This window comes from Hyperolius riggenbachi, chromosome 1, assembly GCF_040937935.1.
Source record: "Hyperolius riggenbachi isolate aHypRig1 chromosome 1, aHypRig1.pri, whole genome shotgun sequence".
NCBI lineage: Eukaryota > Metazoa > Chordata > Amphibia > Anura > Hyperoliidae > Hyperolius > Hyperolius riggenbachi.
The window spans coordinates 89,264,562-89,289,282 of NC_090646.1; the positions used below are offsets into that span (position 1 = coordinate 89,264,562).

The 24,721-nt window shown below is 44.2% G+C and overlaps 1 protein-coding gene across 1 annotated transcript in view; it reads left to right on the forward strand.

The window, feature by feature from the left end:
- Positions 1 to 5,157: 5,157 nt before the first annotated feature.
- NOP14 (NOP14 nucleolar protein) overlaps positions 5,158 to 24,721 on the forward strand; it is a 56,062-nt gene continuing 36,498 nt past the window's right edge. The window contains exons 1-8 of the mRNA XM_068276359.1: positions 5,158 to 5,446; positions 9,762 to 9,896; positions 10,904 to 11,045; positions 12,184 to 12,326; positions 15,067 to 15,198; positions 20,719 to 20,841; positions 22,146 to 22,274; positions 23,476 to 23,791. Of these exons, the coding sequence (XP_068132460.1) occupies positions 5,240 to 5,446; positions 9,762 to 9,896; positions 10,904 to 11,045; positions 12,184 to 12,326; positions 15,067 to 15,198; positions 20,719 to 20,841; positions 22,146 to 22,274; positions 23,476 to 23,791 (1,327 nt within the window). The 5' untranslated portion in view covers positions 5,158 to 5,239. The remainder of the gene's footprint in view (positions 5,447 to 9,761; positions 9,897 to 10,903; positions 11,046 to 12,183; positions 12,327 to 15,066; positions 15,199 to 20,718; positions 20,842 to 22,145; positions 22,275 to 23,475; positions 23,792 to 24,721) is intronic.

Below are 24,721 nucleotides of genomic sequence, written 5' to 3' on the forward strand. Positions count from 1 at the left end.
CACTAACAGAGCGAGGAACCGCCTCTAACGGTAAGGTCGGTTCTCGAGGTCGGACAAGCCAGGTAGTACACACACGGACAGATACAGTACAATATCAGAAAGCAAAGGCGGAGTCTAAGTACTGGCAGGGTTCGGCAACGGGGAATCAGATATAACGAGGTACAGAATCAGGAGGCAGAAGCGGAGTCTAGGTACAAGCCGGGGTTCGGCAACAGAGTATCAGAAGTATCGAGGTACAAGATCAGAGTTCAAGGGGATAGTCAAGGCAGGCAAAGGTCATAACAGATAATCACAATCAAACTAGTACTTTAGCTATCAACAGAATCTAGCTAAGTGTAGGATTACAGCTCCAGCATGTCCCGGCACACTTGCGGATCTGACTACGGATCTGGGTGCTCCCACATATGTGATCGCAACGCCAGACAAAGAGCAAATGAACAGCCAGCAGTGTATATACTCAAGGACCTTTCCAGGACCTCCCTAATTGCTGGACCAATGAGAGTTGTGGAAAATGTCAGCTGACCAGCCTGGTTAGCTGACTCACTTCTGGCTGTTATTTAAACTCAGCCTCTGTGCGCGCGCGCGCGTGTCACTCTGAATCTTGGTGGACTATCAGTCCCAGCCACACCAGTACTGTCTTGCACTGTATCTTGTGAACCGCTTGCGGGGGCCGCCTCCAATGCGGATTCCGCCGTTCCCAATGCGGATTCCGCCGTTCCCAATGCGGATTCCGCCGCTCTGCCTAAGCGGCATGCGGCGTTTTTTCCGCGTTGTGACGCCCTGCTGGACGCGGAAACAGCCACCTCACTTTGAGAGACGGCGGCTTTTCCGCGTTTCCTCACAAGAACCCTGTCTTTGCAAGCTTATAATTTAAAGGAAGAGACGAGGTGGGGAAAAGGTTTACATTCAGGGTTCTTGTGTCAGTGAGTCATGAGTTTTCGAGATTGTGTTTTCTGTGTGTTTGCGTTTTTAGTTTTATCAATATTTGTCATTTTTCAATGAATATAGATACAGTATATTTTATTTTTTTTTTAAATCATCAATCATCAAAAACGCACATCCGCGTCTGCATTGAAATACATTATTTGTGTTTCAGATGCATTTTACAGAAATATGCAGCAAGTTGTGTGTTTTTGAAAGTGCAGAGATATGCATTTTATGCGGCCCGTAGACTTTGATTATGTGCAAAAACGCATGCGTTTTACGGCGGTTCTGCTTAGTGTGCTCCGAGTCTGACTGTTCCTGATATCCTGCTCACTTCAACCTGGGATTGCCTGAGTGTCCAGGGTTGCCTGTCCTTGCTGAACTGTCAGTGGGTCAAACATGAGAACTGGAAGTCCTTAACAAGAATTCAGCAGCCACTGGGGTCAGAGGTTCATCATCCATTGTGAGGTGTTCTGGTGAAGACCAGAAGGCCCCCTAGACTTTGCTCCCTGTGTGATGTAATGCTTATGTCCATGAATGGCATTATGCACAACGCAATGTCCTCTGACACTCAGTTCCACATGGCAACCAAACACAGTTGCATCTCTGAATCCACATTTAAAGAGACACTGAAGCGGAAAAAAAAATATGATGTAATGAATTGGTTGTGTACTATGAATAATTACTAGAAGATTAGCAGCCAAGAAAATATTCTCTTACTTTTATTTTCAGGTATATAGTGTTTTTTCTAACATTGCATCATTCTCTAATATGTGCAGATTACACAACACTCAGCATTCAAAATGAGTCTTTCAGAGCAGTCTGTGAAGTAATGACATCTCCTCTAGCAGAGGAAAAGTAAATAGTCCAGAAACAGTTGAGATAATAAAAGTCAGATAACAGCCCTCTCCACCACTAACTTAGTCGGAGAGCTTAATGGATTGTTTGCATAGAGATAACAACTGGAGTTTTCTCAACTCTTCCTGTACTGGAAACAATTAGACTGATGTATCTGATCTTAAGGCAGCCATACACTGGTCGATGTGCCATCAGATCGACCAGCTGACAGATCCCTATCTGATCGAATCTGATCAGAGAGGGATCGTATGGCTGCCTTTCCTGCAAACAGATTGTGAATCGATTTCAGCCTGAAACCGATCACAATCTGTTGTGGTGGTGCTGCCGCCGCTCCCCCCGCCGGTATACATTACCTGAGGCTGGCTCCTGGGCGTGATGTCCCCGTCATGTGGCACCTCCGGCTCCGGCATCCGCATAGAACTTAAGCTATCACACCAGTGACAGCGGAAGTTCAAATAGAGCGCCCTCTAGTTGTACTTCCGCTGTCACTGGCATGACAGCGGAAGTTATACGAGGATGCCGGAGGTGCCATGACGGGAGCAGTGACGGACGGGATGCCCGGGAGCCAGCCTCAGGTAATGTATACCTGATCGGATCGGCCGCCGCTAGCGACGCGCTCCCTACCCGCGGGCGATCGAGGGTAATTTCCCGCACGGCGCGATCGACGGACCGATCCGATTTCGGGAGGAAATCGGATCGGCGGGTGCGTGTTGCGCGAACGATTGGCAGCAGATTCGATCCCAGTGATCGAATCTGCTGTCGAAACTGCCGCAAATCGGGCCAGTGTATGGCCACCTTTAATGTTTTATTTCTTAGCTGTACTACACATACAAATCATAATATCATAATTTTTTTTCGCTTCAGTGTCTCTTTAAAGAGTAACTGTTAGCCCCCAAATTGAATTTTAAAACACTATTGCAATGTTTTATTTATTATATAAGTGAGCCAAAACGCCAATGCACAAGTTAAAAATCAATCTAATTTTGTTACTATCTAAGCTTTTCCCCCAGCTCCGGACGCAAGCCGCATATCAGATACTATAGCATGCAGAGCATGCCTATGTCTGGCCGACCCCCCTCTCCCCCCCCCCAGGACCAGGTGCCAATATATTCTCCTCACCGCAGCTGACCGCTCTGACACGGAGACAGAGCGGCAGCACTTCCAGCACCGTCACCGCAGAGCAGCCGCCGCCGAGTCACATGTGAGAGAATCACATGTGAGAGATGCACGGCGCTGGCTGCTCTGCGGTGCTGCTCTGGAAGTGCTGCCGCTCTGTCTCCGTGTCAGAGCGGTCAGCTGCGGTGGGGAGAATATATTGGCACCTGGTCCTGGGGGGGAGAGGGGGGTCGGCCAGACATAGGCATGCTCTGCATGCTATAGTATCTGATACGCGGCTTGCGTCCGGAGCTGGGGGAAAAGGTTAGATAGTAACAAAATTAGATTGATTTTTAACTTGTGCATTGGCGTTTTGGCTCACTTATATAATAAATAAAACATTGCAATAGTGTTTTAAAATTCAATTTGGGGGCTAACAGTTACTCTTTAAGTACAGAGACCCACCTGTGATCATCAGTATGTTCGCCCTTGTCATTAATCTTCTGCAAGGGGGGGGGGGGGGGGGTGTGGACTCAGCGATGGGGGACAATGGAGTAGCAAGGGAAGCCTCAATAGAATCCTGAGGCTTCCCTCTCTTAATTTGTACCTTATATTCGGCTCAGGTACACTTTAAAGAGAACCTGAACTGAAAATTAAAAGTCAGAATAAACGTAAACACGTCATACTTACCTCCTGTGTAGTCTACTCGTCAATCTCTTTCTCCTCTCCTGTGTACTGTTTGTGCACTGTGATTGATGGAATTCTCCATCCTCCATTTTGAAAATGGCCATTACCCCATAACAGCTTGCTGGTCAGCACATTGTTAAACTGTAATATCGCCCACTTGAGCCATAGGCCCCGTTCACAGTTAATCAGTTCTTATTTATAACTGAAAGAAAACTGATTTTCAAAGTAATGCCCATTGTCTTCCTATGGCACCTTTCACACTTAAACGCGTTTTAACTGAAATCTTTTTCACAATGCACTGCTATGGAAAAAAACACGTACCAACGCACACCAACTAAGTATAAATGGGCCCATAGGGAAATATGGACATTACCTTGCACATTCAGTTGTAACTGACAGCAACTGGTATATTTCAGTTCTGACAAAATCTTGTCAGAACTGGAGGGGATCACTGTAAGAAGAACGGTGAGCTTCTGACAGGGACTGATGGTGAGGTTAGTATGTAATATTCATTTGCAGCTATTTCATGTGTTTATTTTAAATAAGTTTACTCAGTTCAGGTTACCTTTAAAGGAAACTAAAGAGAAAAGAAAAGCAGTTTAACTTACCTGGGGCTTCTTTCACCCCCTGGAGTCATCCTGTGCCCACATTGCCCTTCTGAGACCCTCCAGCCAGCAGCGGTGACCCCCTCAAAGCTGGCCGGCCACACCCCTCCTCACCACCACATCCCCATGCACGGCAGTGTTTGTGCAGTATGGGAAAATCGCTACTGTGCATAGGGTCGGATTTACCATAAGGCACTGTAGGCACGTGCCTTCAAGCGCCTGATGACGGAAAAGCGGCTCACTCCCCTCCCCTGTCATCTCCCTCCTTCCCTATGCAGAGTCCTGAGCAGTGAGCAGAGTGTAAATGAGAGGTTACTCACTTAACTTTCTGCATTCCCGAGACAAGATCGCCCTTCAGTTGTGGGCACCTCTAGCTACTCAATGCTGAGGGTACCTCTGGCTACCTAATACTAAGGGACACCTGTAGTAGCAAGAAGCCCCAGGTAAGTTAAACTGCTTTTTTTTCTTTTGCTAAAATTAACCCTTTAAAGAGACCAAAAAGCCCTCTATAAGAAAAAAAACCAATGCTAAATGTGAATTTGATTTTTTTTAAACAGTCAAAATTACATTTAGCTCTACTGAGATATTATTCTCCAAATTTGCCTTTGGCAGTGTTGCCAACTCATCCCTTTAATTACTGACACATATGAATTATACAGGTTTTGTGACAAGGTAGATGCAGTTAAGGCACTGATTATGTGCAAATAGCCCCAGAACCTGTATAACTTAGATGTGTCAGTAATTAAAGGGATGAGTTGGCAACACTGGCCTTTGGGTACATTAGGAAATAAATATGACAGCCTCTCGCTTCAGGTTCCTTGGAAAGAGGGGAGATCTGAACTGTCTGCAACACATGCAAGTCTCCAGGTCGACTCCAAGAGTAAGTCATGTGATTTAAAAGCCGCTTGCCGTTGCTATGGAAAGTCAGCTGACTGCAGAGATTCTACCATAGAGAGTGGAAATACGTCATGAGACGGGCCAGATCGTCCCCAGCTGTCTGGCTGTCTGCAGGATTCTTCCGGTGTTGGAGGGGAATACACGTGTGTGCTCCGAACTTATCCTGTCCTGCCATGGGGAAGCATAAGCAGAAAAATAAACAGCAGGCGAAGAAGCCCCCGGCCATGGCCGCAGCGAGGGTCGGGAAAGCCCGCAGCGAGGTCCGGGGGAACCCGTTTGAAGTAAAGATTAACAAGCAGAAGTTCGATGTGCTGGGCAGGAAGAGCACCAAGCATGATGTTGGGCTGCCCGGGGTGTCCAAGTCTAAAGCCATGAAGAAGGTCTGCCTATAGATGTGTTTGATATATGCTAAATGGGATTTTACCTCTTGGCATTGCCCTCTGAATTCCTGCAAGCTCTGGCTCTGTACTAACCTGAGGGCTTCATATCCATTCCCTGCATTCAAGTCCACATGTTTGATCATATGCCCAGAGTTGTGCTTCTTATACAGTTGTCCAGTGCATTATTATTATTATTATTATTTAGCATTTATATAGCGTCATCTTCTGCAGCGCTTTAAATAGTACATAGTTATGTCACTAGCTGTCCCTCAGAGGAGTTTACAATCTAATCCCTACCATCAACTTCATTTGCAAAGTGTGGCGGGCGCTGAACCTGGAGAAATTAGTGGTACACACGGCACTTGGCAGATACTGCAAGTAAAAACACTGTGCAGATGACATCCATAATGTGCAATGACTTGACATAGCATATAGTACAGTGCAACAGGTGAGAGTCAAACGTACGGGCATGCGTTCATATGTTGGGGAGCCCCACTTGAGTTGAGGAGGAGGACTGCTTGGGAGAAAAAAAGCGTTTATGTGCCTGAGGTTGAAGAAGCCACTGCTAGGGTGGGAGGGGTCATGTATACTGTATCTTCTGCCGTATAAGGCCTCTGTCACATCTAGGGCGCTTTTAAGTGCTGCTGCGCAACGCTGACACCATGCATACTGCCGGAACGGCAGAAGGGCATAGACTGCCCTTCTACCGTTCACATCTACTGTGCAGCAGTTCGATGCGCTGGGAAATGCTTGCGTACTGCTGCATGCATTTTGCCCGGAAGCGCAGAGCTGATCCCATCACTGTCGATGGATGGGATCAGCAGCACAGATGGCGTGCAATCGGATGCGCTGCGTTCGGATCGCACAGCCATCTGCGTTAGGTAGATGTGAACGAGGCCTAAGACTACTTTTTAACCCTTGAACCTCTGAAAAGTCAGGTGTCGTCTTATACGCCGGGTGAGACGCCCTATCCTGTTACCGACTCTCAGATCTCGCTGCTAAGGACTGTTGTGAAGCGGTGCATATGTGCGAGATCTGAGAGGCAAAGAAGAGGTAAATAGGATACAACTGCAGAAGGGCGACAGAGGCGTGTTTTATGGGCACAGCGCGACCTATTCTTCCATACCGCTCTGATAAACAGGGAGAGCTGACCAATCCAACCAGTCAAATGCCTGTGTACTGTTATATACTGGGTACCACATACAGTACAGCACCAGTATCTGTTCATACATAGCACAAGTATATGATTTATTTTGTATTTGGTGTGTGTTGGAAGAGGGGTAGTCTCATACGGCGAGTATATCCCAAACTCTATATTTTAACTGGAAAAGTTGGGGGGGTCATCTTATACGCCCAGGTGTCTCATACGCCAGAAGATACGGTAATCCTGTTTGCTCTGGACCTTATTCTAGATGTATGGAGGAGGTTCAGGGGTGACCCAATGATCTTCTCAGTGGCACTGATCACTGTTGGAGGAAACCGGGAGAGAACATACAAAAGCCATAATTCACTAAGCTTATCTCCTGTCTTTAATAACTCTTTTAGAGTTGTTACCATGGTGATAAGGCATGTAGTATTCAGGAAACATTTTACCTCAGGCAAACCTAAAGTTAACTCTTCTGTCTTTAAGTTAACTCTGTAATCCTTAAATAACTCCAGAGTTAAAGACAGGCTGAAAATAACTACAGAGGAGGTAAATTAACTACAGAAGAGGTAACGTAAGGAATAAAGAGTTAAGATAACTCTCTTACTGTGTGGAGGTAAGTTTTCTCTTGCCTTATTATCTCCAGCATGATCTTAGTGAATTGAGGCCAAAGTCTGTGCAGATAGTTCCATGGCTGGGATTCAAACTGGGGACTCAGTGTTGCAAGGCGAAACTGCTATCCACTTCGCCTCCGAGCTGCTTATTGTCCAATCTTACCACATCTGTGCTGAAAAAGGACCTAACTTGATATAGTAATTCCAAAATTACAGGCAGGTTGCTTGTGCTAATATTACACTAATGCTATCGGAACATTTTTCCCCAGAAGAACTTGATCCACCAGGATAAATGCTTTTTCATGGAACATTAGAAAATCCTGGCCACCTGCCTTGTACGAAATAGGGATGCGAGTTGGTCTCTTGCTTCAGACACTAAAGGTGCGTACACAAATGCGACTATAGTCGTTTGAAACAATCGTTCCTCGATCATTTCAAACGACGATCGTTTGCAAAAAAGCAGCTAACGACCATGAAGTCTAACGACGGACGAGCTAGATTGTTCAAAACGAATGATCTAGCTTGGCGGATTTTTCCCAACGACGATAGTTTGCAAAAGTAGTACATCGTTGGAAAGGATCGTTCGTACTAGGCTTGACATGTGCATTTCACTATTTCTCCATGGAACTTTTCATTTTTATGCGCAATCGTTGCTTTATTTGTTGTAACGTTCGTTTTAACGATCAGATCGTTACACACCTTTTACAACTAACTTTACTTAGGTCGTTCTTTCTTCAATTAAAAGTTTGTTCGTCGTTCATAACGAACGATCCTTGTCGCATGTGTGTACGTAGCATAAGGTTAATGCTCTGGTGCTTTTGAGTCGTGACAAATGTATCCCTATGGGATCATTCTCACTGCGGCACCTGCAATTTGCATAAATCACAAGCGTGCTGCATGCAGCCTTTGGCAGCAATGCAATTCTCATTCTCTTGAGTAATAATTGCAAAGCGTGATCACTGAACTTCCTTGTTGCTAGGCACTTGCGTTTTGTGATCTGTGTGTGAACCAGGCCTAATGCTGGTAATACACGGTACGTTTTTCACGCTCGATTCTGCGCTTGATTCGCTTATCTTTCGCTAGTTTTTTAAAATCTTTTTCCATTTCTCCCTATGCAAAATTGAGCGTGGAATTGACGGGCGGGAGATCGGACACGTCGGAAATTATCAATCGAGCCATCTTAATGGCTCAAAAACGAACAGTGTATTCCTAGTACACAAGATGCAATTTTCCATCAGATCAATGGATTGATCTGATAGTAAGTTGCATTGTATGTAGACTTCCAAACTGCGCCCGATCAATAATGCAATTGATTTCCTGTTGGAAATTATCAGATTGATCCATCAATCTGACTGAAAATTGCATCTTGTGTAGTAGGCTTAACCTCCCTGGCATTATGAATATTTCCAGATTTAGGGTCTAATGCTGGGAATACACTGTACGTTTTTTGAGCCATTTAGATGGCTCGATTGATACTCTCCGACATGTCCGAACTCTTGCCTGATCGATTCCGCGCTCAATTTCGCATCGGGAACAATGAGAAAAAATAAACACAAATGGAAGATAAGAGAATTGGGCGCAAAATCGAGTGGGTAATCGATCGGGCGGCAGAATCGAGCTGCAAAAACGCACCGTGTATTCCCAGCATAAAAGCCGTGCAATTTTTTTCATAAGCTTTTAGACCCTAAAAACAAGAAAAAAAGAACATACCACAGAGAGATCTGCAGCAGCTCCTGCATATAACTCCCTCAGGCACGGGATTACCGCTCTGAGCTGTGGATTTCCATCCCAAGCCTGACTCGGGATTACCGCTAAAGAGCTTAAGGGGTTGTCTCTGCCTTTTCCACATGTTTACCCAAGAAAGCCAGAACTCTGGTATTTTAGCATGAGATATAGCATAGATACTCTGCAATGAAAAAGGTCAATATCTCCCAAAAGTAGCATCAACTGTGCAAACCAAAGATATATGTGAAATTGGTCCATTTTCAAGCTGCATACATTTGCATAATCCTACATCAACACAGAACTATTTGCATCTCATTGACCTTGCCCTAAGCATTGGAAGGTCTAGTACAGTATCTATGGATACATCGTTTTGTATTGCCTCAATCTTTTGGTCTTAACCAGATCTAAATAAAGGACTACAACATGATAGAATGGTTGTTTTAGCCTGGCCTACACAGGTCAATTTTTCTGTCCAGTCAACCAATTGATTTCATTCTTTCAATGAATCAACATCAAATTGATTTTTTTTTTAGTATTTTTTATTTGATCCTCCAAAAGTGATCAATATTATATATTCAAAAGGACCTTGATCAGTCATGTCAGAAAACTTCACACATAACCATTTTTGCTGTGTTTTAATCTGAATTGCCCTCAACCTAATCAGCAGTATATTGATGCTGTGTGTTTTATTGCCATATCTTTTCCATTTATGACACAGATCGATTAAACTTTAATTGATTTGTGTATGCAAATTTTTTTTATTGTTCTCTGTTAACAGAATATCACCGTACTATGTAAATATATTAAACAACTTAATGTTTGATTCTTACAGCGCAAGGAAACCCTTCTGAAGGAATACCAGCAGAGGGGGAAGTCCAGTATGTTCACGGATAAGCGCTTTGGGGAATATGATACAAAACTGACTCCTGAGGAGAAGATGATGAAGAGATTTGCTCTGGAGAGACAGGTAAGAGGAAGGCATATGTACAATGCTACCAGAATTATATGAACCTAATGAAGCACACTTGTGTCCATGGCTGGATTTCAGGCAAGGCCCCAAATGCCGTTGCCTTGGGCACCAGGAAAGCAAGGGGCAGGCTGTGGGTGACAGTAGCAGTTAGCCTGCCGAACACCTGTCCTGCTACACATAGTTTGCACATAGCGGTGGGCGGCTACCAACAGCCGGATCTGGCATTCAGGGGATGAAGGGGCAGTGAATGGGCACTTACAGTGATCTCTGCGCTGCCTGTCACTCACCGAATGTCCCACTCACCAAGGAGCTTACAGTCGAATCTCTGCTATCATGTCACTAACTGTCCTCAGAGGAGCTTATAATGTAACTCCTGCCATCACTTCACTAACTGCCTTCAGAGGAGCTTACACTATAATCCCTGCTGTGTTGGGGGGGGTTGGTTTAGGATGCTTTTGCTCCGGGGGAAGCTGGTGATAGTTGGCTTTGGGCGGTAAAAAGTACAAATCCGGCCCTGCTTGTGTCGTATTCTCCTGCTGCCAGGCTTTAAAGTGAAGCCGAGATGAGAGGGATATGGAAGCTGACATGTTTGTTTTCATTTTAAAAAATGCACATTGCCTGGCTGTCTAGCTATCCTCTTTCATTCTTAAAGGAAACCAGAGACCATTACTTTGGTATGCCTATAGCATAATATCAAGCACCCAACTGAGAAGTGGTGGTGTGCCCATCCATAATCCTCAATACATAGGGATTTTATCAGGGCTGATAACAAGCAGGCTGAGCAGTGAATGATGATGGAGAGCAGGGTAGGTGTTTACTCTAATGTACCCACTGATATATATGGTAAAATACATGAGGGTGCTTCGTCTCTGGTTCACTTTAAGCATATCTGTTTTCCATTCGGCATTTCCACCTGTGGCCATTTTACTAGGCGAGTAATATACTAGGGGATACATGTTGGATATTTAGAGTATCTGAATGATATTTGGTTTTGTTTCTTCTAGAAACATGTTGATAAGAAGACAATCTACAACCTGAATGAAGAGGAGGAGCTGACTCACTATGGCCAATCTCTGGCTGTGCTGGAGAAGATGAATGATGCGGTGGACAGTGACAGTGACACAGAGGAGAGGGGGGCATTATCAGGTGAGTGAGTGTGGCATTTGTCTTTTTATTGAAAGATCATATAATATAAGTTTACAAAATTGGCATAAAATTACATTAATCTTCTACACTGTTGAGTCATATGTGTTATGATTTTGGTTCCAATAAAAATCTTTTGAAATATTAACCTCCGACAAGCAAATGCGCTACCTTAAAGTGACTCCGAGCTCAAAAAAAAATGAAAGTTGTACTCACCTGGGGCTTTCTCTAGCCCAGTGCTGGTCGGGAGGTCCCACGACGGCATCCTGGCTCCTCTCCTTCTCCCCGCTCCGGAATGGCTGACAGGCCGCAGCCCGGGCGACACTCGCCCGAGTGTCGGGCTGCTCCTTCGGCGTATGACGCGGATTACGTCACACGCCGGCCGCCTCGCGTCATCACGGCGGCTGGCGTGAAAGTACTGCGCATGCGCGCTTTAATCGCGCATGCGCAGTACTTTCACACCGGCCGCCGTGATGACGCGAGGCGGCCGGCGTGGGACGTCAGCCGCGTCATACGCGGAAGCTGCAGCCCGACACTCTGCCGAGTGTCGCCCGGGCTGCGGCCTGTCAGCCATTCCGGAGCGGGGAGAAGGAGAGGAGCCAGGACGCCGGCGTGGGACCTCCCGACCAGCACTGGGCTAGAGAAAGCCCCTGGTGAGTACAACTTTCATTTTTTGGGTGAACTCGGAGTCCCTTTAAGCCACTTCCCTTTGTCCTAAGACCAAATTGCACTCCTACTAGGTATCCTAAAACACACTGCCTTTATATATTTTATCGTATACTACCCCTCCTTTTGTTTCTCCCCCATTCCCTTTAGATTGTAAGCTCGCAAGGGCAGGGCTCTCTCCCCGTTTTGTGTCTTGGAAATCATTACACATTTTATTCATCATGTTATTTTTATCACTGTCATTACCACTTCTGTATTTTGTATTCTGTATGCTGTATCATTTTTTTTTGTATTTTGTCACTAATTATGTATCTTGTATATTAGTGTACACCATTGTCTGTATTATGTACCCCATGTTTGTTTCTTACTTTGTACAGCGCAACGGAATATGTTGGCGCTTTATAAATCAATAATAATACTGCAGGTTGTGAATCTTGTATTCGGAATGTAACTTTCCCTTGCCTTCACTCTGTAGCTGAGCTGACTGCTTCCCACTTTGGAGGAGGAGGAGGACTGCTCAGGAAAAAGGCACCCTCTAATGAGATAGAGGAAGCAGAAAAACCCAAAACCCGCAAGGAACTTATAGAGGAGATGATCGCTAAATCCAAACTGGAGAAGGTGCGTGAGGAGGGTTGTCTTATGCAAAACAGCACAAAACGGCGCTGGGAAATTTGCCATAGACCATAATGTGAATTACGGCTATAGCATCTTTCAGATAGTAATTTGGGCACAGTCAAAAGACAGAGGCCAAATTACATTAAAAAAAAAAAAAGCTTAATTCAACTTTTTAGCATTTGTGTACCAGTAGTCTCTGGCGCCTTAACCACTTCACCACTGAGAGGTTTTACCCCCTGACCACCAGAGCAATTTTCACCTTTCAGCGTTGCTTCCATTCATTTGTCTATAACTTTATCACTACTTATCACAATGAAATGAACTATATCTTGTTTTTTCCGCCACCAATTAGGCTTTCTTTAGGTGGGACATTATGCCAAGAATTATTTTATTCTAAATGTGTTTTAATGGGAAAATAGGAAAACATGTGGGAAAAAATTAATTATTTTTCAGTTTTCGGCCATTATAGTTTTTAAATAATGCATGCTACTGTAATTAAAACCCATGAAATTTATTTGCCCTTTTGTCCCGGTTATAAAACCGTTTAAATTATGTCCCTATCACAATGTTTGGCGCCAATATTTTATTTGGAAATAAAGGTGCATTTTTTTTCAGTTTTGCGTCCATCCTTAATTACAAGCCCATAGTTTATAAAGTAACAGTGTTGTACCCTCCTGACATAAATATTTAAAAAGTTCAGTCCCTAAGGTAACTATTTATGTATTTTTTTTAATTGTACATTTTTTTTAATTTTTTTTTTTTCTATTACAAAAAAAAAATGGGGAGTGTGGGAGGTAATTTAGTTAATTTTTTTGTGTATAACTAATTCATTTGTATGTGAAAAATGTTTAGGGTGTAGTTTTACTATTTGGCCACAAGATGGCTAACTTTTTGTTTGTTTAACTTTTTGTTTAATGCAGGCATGGGCAAACTTGGCCCTCCAGCTGTTTAGGAACTACAAGTCCCACAATGCATTGCAGGAGTTTGACAGCCACAGTCATGACTCAAAGGCAATTGCATTGTGGGACTTGTAATTCAGTGACAGCTGGAGGGCCAAGTTTGCCCATGTCTGGTTTAATGCAACCTCCAAGAGTCCTTCCGGACGCTTGGAGGAAGTAGTAGGAGGCTGGGTAGGTTTTTTTTTTTTTTTTTTTTTTTTTTACACAATTGATCGCGCTGCTTAGCGGAAAAGCCTCGGATCATTGCGGGGCTTAGATCAACGAACGGAATTGATTTTTCCCGTTCATTGATCTCCGGGCGAGCGGTCGGCGGTGTGTTTACCCGCGGGAATGCGTGCTAGAGCGAGCAGGAGTGCGGAAAGTACGGATTTCTCCGTCCCTGGGGGCTAAAGGATGGAAAAAAGGACGGAGAAATTCGTACGGGCGGGGGTAAAGTGGTTAAGGACCAGAGGCCGCTGGTACCAGAAAATGGCGCCTCCCGAGAAATCACCGCACATAACTGTCGCTTTCGTCGTTCACAATGCTTTTCCATTGCTGCAGTCTCCTTTCTCTGCTGTCTCTATGATGGCAAAGTGCTGTCAACCAGTCAGGAGCCGCTTTCATTGACTCCTGGCGCTGTCGATCTGTTCAATTTAAGAATTGCAATCAATTTTTCTGACTGATTGTAACATTTCAAAATTATGACCAATCTACCACACACATATGTTCAATTTTTTCCCCAATTATGATAAAAATGATTGGAAACTCTGACTGTGTATATATATATATATATATATATATATATATATATATATATATATATATATATATATATATATATATATATATATATATATATATATATATATATATATATATATATATATATATATATATATATATATATATATATATATATATATATATATATATATATATAATCCAACACACACCATAAAATCTTTAGAAAGATTGAAGAAAAATATCTGGCATTCCGGATCGATTAAAATCGAAGAAAACAGGAAATCTTATCAGATTTTTCAGTTGAATGGAAAAAAAAGCTTTTGATTTTTTTCGGAAGATCCGATCGTTTTTATCGAATTACTGTAAAATCGGATTATTTTATTGTATCTTGTGTGGCCACCTTAAGCCAATGTGATTGGCTCGCAGTGGTTACGCGGTCAGCAGCCAATGAAAGCAGAGCCTGACCTGCTCACAGAGCTGTGCCGTCTTATAGACGAGACGGCAGAGTGAGTGAATTGCGGCAGGTGCAGAGCGGCGGTAAGGGCGGACGTGCTCAGCGGGTAAGGAGAAATCTATGTCCTGTCAGAGCCGTCCACCAACCTGCAGGATGTAGATTTCTACCAATGCGGTCTGGAACTGGTTAACTTATGGTGTTTGATACTTGCTTTGAAGAATAAAAAACACGTTTTGCTTTTGAGAAGCCTGGTGTGCTAACCCACTTATGGACTTTTGTGTTATAAGCAGGGTGTTGCTTTGCACCTAAGGTTATGCACCCAACTAAAACAGTAAGGTGTGCCACTCCAAACCTACTTATACTATTGTGAGGCTGGAGTAATTTTCTACTTTCCTTCGGAGTTCCTCCCGTAAATGATTTCCAAATTCAACCTAAACCAGGAAATCAGGTCATCTTCTTCTATTTTTCTTTTTTTTTTTGTTTCTTTCTGTCCCCAGGAAAGAGACCGTCACACACTGGATTAAAATATTGACTGTTTATTTGCTACAAAATGCTCATATGTCATTTTTTTTTTTTTTTTTTTTTTTTTTTTTTGTTCCTCCTGCAGAGAGAAAGGCAGAGTCAGAGAGAGAAGACCCAGGAACTGACAGAAAAACTGGACAGTGATTGGAAGGCTTTACAGGCATTGCTGTCTCACAAAACTCCCAAATCTGAGAAGGCTGAAGCTGAAAAACCAAAGGTGAGATTCCCCTCCTGACTGCCCAGCCTCAGTGTTTCTGCATTACTGCAGACAGTGCTGTGCAATGGATGCAGGTATGCATTTGACTCTATGCAATATTTTCTGAGTGATCTGCGCCCTGAATCCTGCATTGCTAATTTCTTTTTCTCAAATGGTATGCATAATTAACTTAGGCCATTTCCTGCTACTCCTTACCTATTCAATAGAGCCTTTGCATATGTTTGACTAGCCCTGCCCCTGTGAGACAAATTGGCCAGCCAATTTTCACCTGATATCAGTCTGCCTATTAACTTCAAACTCAGGGCCTATATTAGTAGATCTCCAAAGGTCAGCAAAACATTTGGTCAGCAGGGCATATACTTAAAGGGCATATCTTTAAGGATGTATAAGATGCCCAAAATTAAACCAGAAAAAAACAGATAAGAACAGACACAAAACTCTGCACAGCTGCTCATATGCTGATCTAACACTGGTATGCTCTCTTCTCTTGACTTCCACCATCAGCTCATGGTTGTCAATCCCTGAACTACCCTCATTTCAACCATCCACATACACCTGATAAAATCACACAAACTACCCTGCTCTCTTTAACTCTGACACTTATTTTCCCTAATTATACACACACCAACTTGCAAAATGTTTAATATCCTTTTTACAGCCATTATCCTGTCAGCCCCACTACTTAAAATACCTACATCACTCACTCCTCCCACTGCCAGCAATAACATTTACATTGCTCCTTCTCTCCTACCATCCTCTCTTCTCTCTACTCATGAACTATTCTTATTTCTCAAATCACACATTCCTTCCTCCACGTCTCTTAAACAGCCCTCTGTCGCATACAAATCACATCCTCACCTCTCTCATCTCTGCCTACTACTCATACTTGCTGCTGGGGACATATCACCCAATCCAGGACCTTCTCCCAGGCCGCACTGCACTCTGGTAAATACCACATCCCGCACTGACCGTCCTCACTCCTCCACACACATTAACTGATGTAACCTGATCACCATTCCTTGCCTTCCCAGTTTTCCCCCTCGCATATTTGGGGCCCTCTGGAATGCACGCTCTGTAGTCAACAAACTAGCCCACGTCCATGATCTGTTCATCACTAATGCTTTCACCTTCCTGGGGCTCACTGAGACATGGCTAACTCCATCTGATACTGTGTCTCCAGCTGCCCTTTCATACGGTGGCCTCAAGTTTAGCCACACACCTAGATCGGGTGACAGACATGGGGGTGGGAATTCTTCTTTCTGAACACTGCTCCTTTACACCGCTTGCAGCTTCTCTGGCTCTCTCTTCTTTTGAGGCTCATGCTGTCCGCATCTACTCCCCTCACCACTTCCAGGTTGCTGTCATATACCGTCCTCCTGGACCAGCCTCCACCTTCATTGACCACTTTTCCACATGGCTCCTCCACTTTCTAGCCACCGACATTACTTCCATCATCATTGGGGACTTAAACATCCCCATAGACACTAACTGTTCCACTACCACAAAATTCCTCTCACTCACCTCATCCTATGCCCTCTCCCAGTGGTCCTCAACCTCCACCCACAAAGATGGCCACACTTTGGACCTAGTTTTTACCCGGCTCTGCCCAGTTTCCACATTTAACAACTTTTCATTCCCACTTTAACCACTTCAGCCTACAGCTTCGAAAATCTTATGCATCCAAGCAATGTTCACCTCCCATTCATTCGCTAATAACTTTATCGCTACTTATCAAAATTAATTGATCTATATCTCGTTTTTTCCGCCACTAATTAGGCTTTCTTTAGGTAGTACATTTTGCTAAGAGCCACTTTACTGTAAATACATTTTAACAGGAAGATTAAGATAGAAATGGAAAAAAAACATTATTTCTCAGTTTTTAGCCATTATAGTTTAAAATTAATACATGCTACAGTAATTAAAACCCATGTATTTTATGTGCCCATTTGTCCCGCTTATTACACCATTTAAATTACGTCCCTATCACAATTTATGGCGCCGATATTTTATTTAGAAATAAAGGTGCATTTTTTCAATTTGCGTCGATCACTATTTACAAGCTTATAATTTTAAAAAATGTAATAAGATACTCTCTTGACATGTATATTTAAAAAGTTCAGACCCTTAGGTAACTATTTATGTAGTTTTTTTTTTTTTTAATTGTAATTTTTTTTATTATTTTTTTTAATACAAAAATGTATTTGGGTAATTTTAGTTTGGGAGGTAAATAGCCAATTTTAGATGTAAAATAATGTATTTTTTATTCAATACAGGTATGTGGGTGCAGTTTACTATTTGGCCACAAGATGGCCACATTCAAAAAGTTCCTAGATGCGAACGATGTCGCATCTAGGAACTAAAATGAAGAGAAGTTGTTTCCTGGGGGCAGAAATACCACGCTCTCTGATGAGAAAGCGTCGGTATTTCTGCCGGGGACTTGGATCGGTGAATGGGAATTATATTCCCATTCACTGATCGGGGGGGCGCGCGCGGGCGCGCGCCCGATCGCGCGCACCACACGGCTGCAGCACCACTGCCTATCTGGACGGATATATGCGTCCAGATATGGCGAAGTGGTTAAGATCACAATCTCATAACTTTTACAATCAGCCCCTCCCTGCCTCCTCCAACTACTGTAGTGCAGCCATCACGCTTATGCAGGAATTATCGCAACCTCGACCTCTGCTCCCTAGCTGACTCTCTAAAACCCCTGGGCTCCCTTTCGTCCTACACTGACCCCGAGTCAGCATCCATCTACTACTCCACCACAGTCACCGCTGTCATGAACACAGCCGCCCCTCTCACCAACTTCCGCCCCATCAACAGACAGCCCTGGCTGACTGAACCCATCTAACAACTGAAAAGACAGTCCAGGGCAGCAGAACGGCAGTGGAGGAAAAGCTCCAATGCAGACGACTTCGTCCACTATAAAAACACGCTGCTCCAGCTCAGGGACGCTCTATCACTTGCAAAGCAGTCCTACTTCTCTACACTTATTTCTTCACAATCCCATAACCCTAAACAACTTTTTAACACCTTCAGCTCTCTTCTCCACCCTACTCACCCTCCTCTCCCTACAACCACAAGCTTGTCTGCAGAAGACTTTGCAGCGTATTTTGTGAGCAAAATTGAAACACTACAGAACAGCTTTCAAAAGCAACCCTCTTCACCGGTCCAATCACCTCTTCGGCCTGGTGCACACCAGAGGAGTTTTTCTGAGCGTTTTGAGTTTTTAAATCTGCTGCTAATGTTATCCTATGTGTCTGTGCACACTGGAGCAATGAGGTTTTGTAAAAAAAAAACCCCATAGCATTACATTGGGAAGAGCTTTTGAAACCTCTAGCGCCCAAACGCTAGAGGTTTCAAAAGCTCTTCCCAATGTAATGCTATGAGGTTTGTTTTTTTTACAAAACCTCATTGCTCCAGTGTGCATAGACACATAGGATAACATTAGCAGCAGATTTAAAAACTCAAAACGCTCAGAAAAACTCCTCTGGTGTGCACCAGGCTTTCCTCTCTGCCCCGCAGCTCCCCTACTATCAACTATCCCTCTCCACATAACCACTCACTCAAACCTCCTCCCTGCTAACAATCTTCTCAGCCTTAACTGAGCAGCGTCTTTCTTCACTAATCTCTAAAGCTCATCTTACTACATGCGCCTCTGACCCTATTCCCTCTCATCTTATCCCCCAGCTCTCCTGCCCCCTCATTCCCGCTTTAACAACACTGTTTAACCTCTCCATCTCAACTGGCATTTTCCCTTCTTCATTTAAACAAGCTATCATAACACCCCAAATAAAAAAAACCTCCTTAGACCCTACTGTCCTTTCTAATTACCGCCCAGTCTCTCTCCTTCCCTTTGCCTCCAAACTGCTGGAACGCCACATTTACTCAGAGTTGTCTAACTTTCTCTCTGCTAATTCCCTGTTGGACCCCTTCCAGTCTGGCTTCCGCCCTCAACACTCTACGGAAACCGTTGTCACTAAGGTTGCCAATGACCTCCTAGTTGCTAAAGCCAAAGGCAGATTTTCGGTACTAATACTCCTAGATCTGTCCTCTGCCTTCGACACTGTTGATCATACCCTATTTCTCCAGACCCTCTCAACACTGGGAATCAAGGGCCTAGCACACTCCTGGCTCAACTCTTACCTGTCTGGACGTTCTTTCATGGTCTCCTATGCCACTACCAACTCCTCTCCACGCCCACTGTCTGTGGAAGTACCACAAGGGTCCATCCTTGGACCCCTCCTCTTTTCCATTTACACCCATGGCCTGGGACAGATAAGCTCTTTTGGGTTTTAATATCACCTCTATGCTGATGACACCCACATTTATTGTTCTACCCCAGACCTCTCCTCACTACTGTCAAAAGTCCCCGAATGTTTATCCGCTGTATCTACATTTATGTCATCCCGCTTCCTTAAACTCAATATGAGCAAAACGGAGATTGTGATATTTCCACCTTCGGTCTCTGTTCCACCTCCCATTGTCACAATCTATGTAGATAACACCCCAATAGCATCAACCCCCAAAGCTCGTTGCCTAGGGGTAACTCTGGACTCTGAGCTCTCCTTTAGGCTTCTTTGCCACTAAGACGTTGCGTTAGATGCCACGTTAAGGTCGCATAACGTTCCCCTAACGCAACACATAGTGGGGTTGAAGCCGGTCGTTACATTGAGCCGCGTTAAGTGGCTCTTCATGTGTCCTGTGATGCGTGCTCTTGGACGCATGCGGCATCACGTGTTCCTGCCAGCCAATTGCCGCACAGAGCGGCGCTCCAGGAAGTAAACACTGCACGTCACACCGTGCAGTGAATATTAATTAGCCATGTGGCTGGCCGCTGAGGAGGAGGGGAGACCTCCTCCTCCAACATTAATGAGCATGTGCAAACAGTCTATTGCGGCTTAGCCGGGTATAACGCACAGCATGCAGCACTTTGTTTGAACGTGCTGCGTTACAATGTAACACAACGTGGGCACTGTGAACAGCACATTGATTTTTCATTGCTGTGCGGTGGGCTGCGTTACAGGCTGCACTAACGTGCGCCTGTAACGTCTAACTGTGAAAGCACTTCAGCACTTCATCTCAGCTCTAAAAGATAAGCAATAGTGTAATAACCTTTAAGAAAAACATTTATTTGTTTAAAGCTGATACAAATCCAGCAATCTGCATGGTATCTACTTCCTGCTTTCATAGAAGCAGACCTATTGTTAACATCACGTATTTACAAATGCTGGTCCCCCCATGCTGGAGGGAGGCATGTTAGGCCTTGGAAAGGGTCATTAATAGCAGACAGTGTTTAAATCTATCTAGTCTCAACACTGCTGTTTCATTTATGTTTTGTAAGTGCCTTCCAATTTTCTTTGATTAGGGAAAAACTTTAAAACAAGGCTTGTTCTTATGCAGTTTACTTTTACTTTTACAGAATAGTAGTTCTTGGTAATATCTTTTCAGATATGTGGTTTTTAGTTTTTTTGCCTTGTTTGCTCTGTCTTATTCTCATATGTTAATCCTCATTAGCCTAACGAATATGACAAGATGGTGCGAGAGCTTGGCTTTGAGATGAAGGCTCAGCCTTCTGACCGGATGAAATCTAAAGAGGAGATCGCAAGGGAGGAGCAGGAGAGGCTTCAGAAACTAGAGGTACAGTAGCCCCATATTCCCTCCGGGATCTTACCGCTGTTAGGCCCAGTTCACACTGGCATGAATGGAAAACTGACCCATGTAAAAACTGATCTGTGGCATGGATCAGTTTTTATAAGGCATCAGTGTTCCATCTGTGACATTCCGTTAGTGTGTGGTCACCGCGACACTTTCGTCAGTCTGGAAAAATTGCAGTAGACCCAAACTTGCGGTCTGTTTGAACGTGAATGAACTTATCAGTTAGAACGGATCAATGTGAATGGATCCATTAGTTAACATTGGATCTGTTTGCATTCATTTTCGTCCATTCCGTTACGATCCACTAAACCTTCCGTTTTTTTTGTTGTTTTTTTTTTGTTTAATTTAGGTCAATGGAAACCGGGCCGAATTGTTTTAATGTATTTGTATTTTATGTTTTTATCAAGGCTGATATTTCTGTCTTTCTGCCCTCTAGCTGCAGCTATTTGGTGATTTGTTTTCACACATTTTGAATAAAGTAACGTGATGAGGAAAAGTCAGTGCGTCTTAGGCCCCATTCACACTTGCAAAACGCCGGTGTTTTGCAGCAGTGATTTTCGGCGATTTCATGCGAAAAAAATCACTGAACACTGCGGCAATTTTGCCACAATCGCATTTAGCGCTTCTATAGCACTGAAACGCGATCGCTGGGAAATCACCTGAAAATGGTGCAGGCGAGACATTTGTGGTTTTTGGGCGATTTGCGGCGATTAGTGCAAATCGCCCAAGTATGACCGGGCCCATAGGGTTTCATTACGCTAGCGCTTTTAAATAGCGCTAGCGTTTTTGCCGAAATCGCTGCAAAACACTCTAGTGTGAATGGGGCCTTAAGGCTTTGAACACCCACTGATACTAACCAATACGCTGCAACTACTTGTCAGGCACTTCCTGTTCTGTGTTCTCCCCCCTCCCCCCCCCCCCCCCCCCCAAACTATGCAGCACTTAGCATGGTGATGGGAGAGCACAGGAGGGGAGGGGGACACAAGGTATAAGGGGGACATAATAATTGGGGGGAGAAGATCCCCAAGATGCCTCTGCACCATGGATGCAGCAGGTTTAGTATTTTGTTTCCCTGGTTTTTGTCCTCTAATCCTAGGTGTGTCTTATGGGCAGTAGGGTCTTATTGGCCGAAAGATACAATAAATACACTGGGTCACATGTTCACATAATCAGTTTTATGTTTTTACGTAAGAGGTCTATAGCAATGTAACTATGATGGCTGTGACTGCACAAGTGATGAACATGAATGGCATTTTTAGTTTTGACTGGATGTTTTTGAATTGCAGGCGGAGAGACTGCGGCGGATGCGAGGAGAGGATGACATCAAGTCTAAGAAGCCGAAACATATCTCTGCTGATGATTTAATGGATGGATTCATTCTGGATAAAGATGATCGCCTCATGCTTTCTTATAAGGTAAGCTGTATGTAAATTATGAAAATTAACTGGTAATTACATGTTTGTTATTTTTCTAATATAATAATATATTTTTAGTTTCTGCATTGCCGTTCAGCTATCAGCGTTTATTTGATTGTGGAGGAATTCGAGTGCCCACCTTTTCTTGATATTTATTATTTCTTTTGGATTGTAATGTGCTCTTAACCCTTTAGCAGCCAAATAAAGTCAAACTTTATTTGGCTGCTGAGCTGGATTTTACCTGCCGCTGGGGAAGAGTGACAGCAGGGAGCTCTCGTACACACCTGTCCAGATGGCTGGATTGGCTTCTTCTTCCTCCACTGCAGCGGCGACGTACCGTACTCCCGACATGCCTTCTCGGTTCCGATCAAATGATATGACCTGATCGGGATCCAGGCGATCATGTCAGTGTTAAGCACCACCCGGTGGTGCAAGAGGGGTAATGGAAGAGTCTCTTCCATCTATCATCACACCTCTTAAACCACAGGGTGGCGCTGTAATGCTAATTTCCTGGATCCCGATCACGTCATACCATGTGATCAGGACCCAGAAGACCTGCCGGAAGTTCAGAGCTGCCAGAGGAGGAAGAGAAGAAGCTGGCCCGAACAGTCAAGTATAACTGCATACTGTCACACACTCGTTTGGATGCACTAGGCAGCCAAGCGAGATATGCCAACAGAGGCTTGCAATGCCCAAGCAGCTCTCAAACAAAACCTTTCATTTGAAGCTGCTAATGGGTTAGAGAAGCACTGTAGAGTCAGTAAATTATTCAGGATATCCATTTTTATGGTATTTTTTTCAGCAGAAATACTTCCTAGTGCTGTATATTGATTGTAGCCTGCCCTCTTAGTGATGTAAACCCCTCTCCCCCTCCCCCCCCCCCCCCCCCCCCCCCAAAGCATTCTAGAAGATCTGGTGCATTCTGCACTGGCTTTGGCGCTTTTGGTAACCAAACATTCCACAGAGATCACCTGACAGGACTAAATATGTCGCCACCTTTAACACATTTCACAATGTAAGTCAGGATGAGGATTTTTTGCAATCGGCAAACACTGACTACATTTATAAATATTGTAAAATATAAGCAATTTTAATAATGAAGTTAAATTCCTTTTTAAGTATTTCTGCAACATACTGACACCTGTCTGGGTGGGTAGAGGGTTTAAGGAAAGACCTCAAAACCTTTTATTCTGCTTTACAGGATGGGAAGATGAATCTACCAGAGTCAGAGGACAATGCTGAGGAGAAACCAGGAGATGCGAATGAGGTGGAAGAAGCAGAAGAGTCTGCGGAGGAGGATGACGGCAGTGAGGATGGAGATGAGGATGAAGAAGATGGGAGTGATGAGGAAGATGCTGAGGAAAGTGATGCGTCAGATCATTTCTCTGACCTGGAATCTAATGCAGGCAGCGATGAGGAGGATGGTGAGGTGAAAATTAAAGCAAAGAGTAAAAAAGAGAAGAGCAAAGGAAAGGAAACCAAGGAGGCCAGCTCTGAACTTCCATACACGTTTGATGGTGAGTTGCCAACAGATGATGGAGTTACACTTTGACAAAATACTTAGCTTTCAGTATAGTTCTGAAACTAATGACCTTGGAAACGATTAAAGCTCTATAAGGTCCGAATCAGCTGATTTCAGCGCACGGCTCTGAGAGCCAAGCGCCGAAACTGGGCGCAGTCAAAGCAGCAATGCTATGATCCGCACCCAGTGTAGCGGTAATTCGGGGCTCTAGCGGGAATAGTATTTAATGCTGCCTCGGAGTTTAGCGGCAGCAGGGAGAGCCGTCATTCGGCTCTCCCCGCACCGAACTGAGCGGCGCCGATATGACCTGCACCCCTATAAGGTCTGTGTTCCTGTTCGGGAGCTCTACACTTTCTGTTGGTGTAGTTGTTGGAAACAAGATGACAAGTGGGGAAAAGTCCTAACAGTGCAGCACGGCAGCTAACACTGAGAGAGCACCGCCCAGGATAAACGCACACATTCCTATGGTATCGCGGGTTTCCATAGCAATGCGTTAACGCATTACTACTGGTAACATTGCAGTGTGCAGGCAGCATACGGCAATGTTTCTGATGCATAGTGAATCAGGGCACATGTCGGATGTGCGGCGCACATTTTTTTTTTTAATTTGCCCCTCCCCTCCCATCTGAACAGACTACAAAATACGCTTTCAATGGAAATTATTCCTTGAAATTGCATTGCATTAAAGTGAGTGATGTGTCAATAAAAAAAGAAATAAGAGTGAAGGCTGGGCCCTTTAGAGTCTTCCGTTCCTCCTAGGGTTCCAGCACTGGATCCCCCGTTAGAAGTCTCCAAACGATGGGCAATCTTCTGGAGCCTGAGTGTTTCCAAACACGGGCTGCTCCTTACGTGTGAGTGCATGAGAATGTGTGCATGCGCAGTACAGAGCAGCCCATCTTCAGGAACACTCGGACTTCAGAAGATT